At 43.4% G+C, this 2470-nt stretch overlaps 1 protein-coding gene across 1 annotated transcript; it reads right to left on the bottom strand.

Moving 5' to 3' along the window:
- Positions 1 to 258: 258 nt before the first annotated feature.
- Positions 259 to 2384, bottom strand: LOC114361298 (ryanodine receptor-like; the record flags this gene model as incomplete). The annotated part of the gene is made up of 3 exons (XM_028316293.1): positions 259 to 453; positions 1238 to 1385; positions 2170 to 2384. Coding segments are annotated over 3 exons (558 nt in total), but the record flags the coding sequence as incomplete, so codon positions are not given.
- Between the last annotated feature and the right edge of the window lie 86 nt (positions 2385 to 2470).

Genomic DNA, 2470 nt, shown 5'->3' with positions numbered 1-2470 from the left:
TTACGTGCTAATTTTACCGCCGATACTCGAGAAACACGACATTATGTCACCATTCTACACATACGGTCGTCATAGTAGCTGTAGCGTGGATAGTTATTAGCAACTAAAAAAGTTGCTGGTATCGTGCAGCCGACTAACTTTTGATGTGAAGTCGCCTGAAGTCACGTCGACGACTTATGTTGGTGGCTCCACGGGTTTATTGTGGAAACTACAAGCTGAAAACCTTCTTTTTGGAAGTCGGTCAAAGACTATACTCACAGTGACGTCGCCCTCTTGCTCCATCTCCCTCAGCTTCCTCCTGTCGGCGATCCGCTCGCTCATCTTGTTGGCGTCCACTATCGCCTTGAGCAGGCCCTCGCCCTCGCCCCTCAGGGCCGGGCCCAGGCACTCCGGCCGACGGATGAGCAAACGGATTACTAAGTTGGCGTTTTCTTCTACGCTTTCGCCGTTAACCTGGATGTAACATGATTTATTTAGAAAGTTGAAAAAGGGTGCGTAAATGTAGACACTTGCAATCAATACGGCACACCATTACAGGAAACCGGTTTGCTGTGTCCAGTATAGTTCCAAAATTCTGAACTGTCCTATCCATGACATTGACAGTGGGACGCCACTGTCAATACCGGATCGCTGGTTCCGATTTTTGCCATGTTGGAAACCATATAGTTGAACGATGGTCATTGAGTTTGGTGGGACAGTTCAGCGTGGGTCATCTATAGTCGCTGGTCTATCAAAAAAAGGTTGACATTGCTTGTGTCATCCACTGACGACTTTTGGGCTGAGTTGCACCATATAACTTTAACAAACGCCCAAAATCTGTCAGAACCATACAAAAAACACCTGTATTAGTCATAGTTACGGTTAAACTAAGATTAATGCAACTCAGCCTCAACGCCCGTATTCACAAACGATCCTTACTTAAGTGAAGCAGAAAATCGAACGCACAGCGTTGAATAGAACTCTGTGATTGGTTCATGTGTCACCCTTTGTGTCCACGCGCACTGTGAGACCTCATAGTAATGTTTGTGAATACGGGCCAGGTTTTTTTAAAAGATGATTACGTGAGAAGTGGAAGCAACTGGATGAGTGACTAATGGAAAAAAGTGTGTGAAAGAAAGTGCCTGTGATAGGAAGTATCGCTTTTCTTCAAAATCTATCACCTCCTTCGACATATCAATTTAAATATGGATACCATATGCTTTTAGGTACAAATTCAGCAAATACATCAAGCACTTACCCAAACACAGAACCTCAGGAAGTCCAGGTATCTCTCGCCTTCCACCGGGTCCCAGCCAAGATCGGGGTATCCTTTCTCTATCAGCTCCGAGTTGCTTTGTAACCCGCAACGGGAGAGGTACACTGCTATCTTCTCTAGATAGTGTTCTCTGTTGGTAGATAAGATAGAATATAAGAACATTTAAGATAAGAGTTTGACGTTCACCTTGACAAGTGGTGACAAAATCATAACGAGACTAGTTTTAACTGTCTGGAGTACTCGATTTAAATGAGTCCAATAAATACACCTTGTTAAGTGTTTTTACCTATGGACCGACGACCTGATAAAGGTAGCAGGAAGGCGCTGGATGCAGGCCGCTACCAACCGTGCGATGTGGAAGTCATTGGGGGAGGCTTATGTTCAGCAGTGGACGTCCTATGGCTGAAATGATGATGATGATGAAGTGTTTTTAAGCAAGAGCACTACATTTAAATGAGTCAAATAAATACACCTTATAAAGTGTTTTTAAGCAAACAAAGTTATTATTCAAAATTTCAATCATAAACGGTCAACTTTTGCCTAGGCACCTTGGTTGCAAATGGCCTGTATTGTTTTCCCTTACAAGGATGTTCACTCGTTTAACTCACTCTATATATCAGTGTGCCTACCATGAGTTTACGTTAGGTGAGCTCGCTAGCGAATACGTCAAAAAATTCTATGAAGATTTTATTTCTTGAAAGTAGCCACTAGGGGCGCTGCACAATATGTCATACATTTAAATGTCATTTTTTTACGCAGTCGCTAGCGAGCACACCTAACGTAAACTCATGGTAGGCACACAGGTGTTATTTCATACTGTATACAGGGTATTATTTTATACTTGATCAAACAAAGAAGGATTTATTCTATTGCTCAAACGCAATAACTTAAAAATAACACAGAAGAACACAAACCTCAAAGCAAGCGCCAGTTCAGTGTTCTCCATAAGACTGGAGTAAGCCACATCCAGAGGCGTGGATCCTCTCAACGAGGGCCTCGACAGGAGGATGTTGGAGTTCTCCAGCAAGAAGTCGAAGTGGTCGAACATTGCCTTCTGGTTTTGGCGGCCGGTGCGGCAGAAGTAGCACAGGAAACGGCAGCAGGCTACCACCATTTCGTGCGACGTGTCCTGGAAAAACGCGGATTTTTTAATCATTACTGAGAACAACAGTTTTCCTTCGTTATGAATCGTATGACTTCATTCATTCACTAATT

Source organism: Ostrinia furnacalis, unplaced genomic scaffold (assembly GCF_004193835.3).
Source record: "Ostrinia furnacalis isolate ACB-3 unplaced genomic scaffold, ASM419383v2 OfSCF5504, whole genome shotgun sequence".
In the NCBI taxonomy this organism is placed as follows: Eukaryota; Metazoa; Arthropoda; class Insecta; order Lepidoptera; family Crambidae; genus Ostrinia; species Ostrinia furnacalis.
The sequence above is the reverse complement of the archived record's forward strand: the minus strand, read 5'-3'. Positions and strand labels throughout refer to the sequence as shown.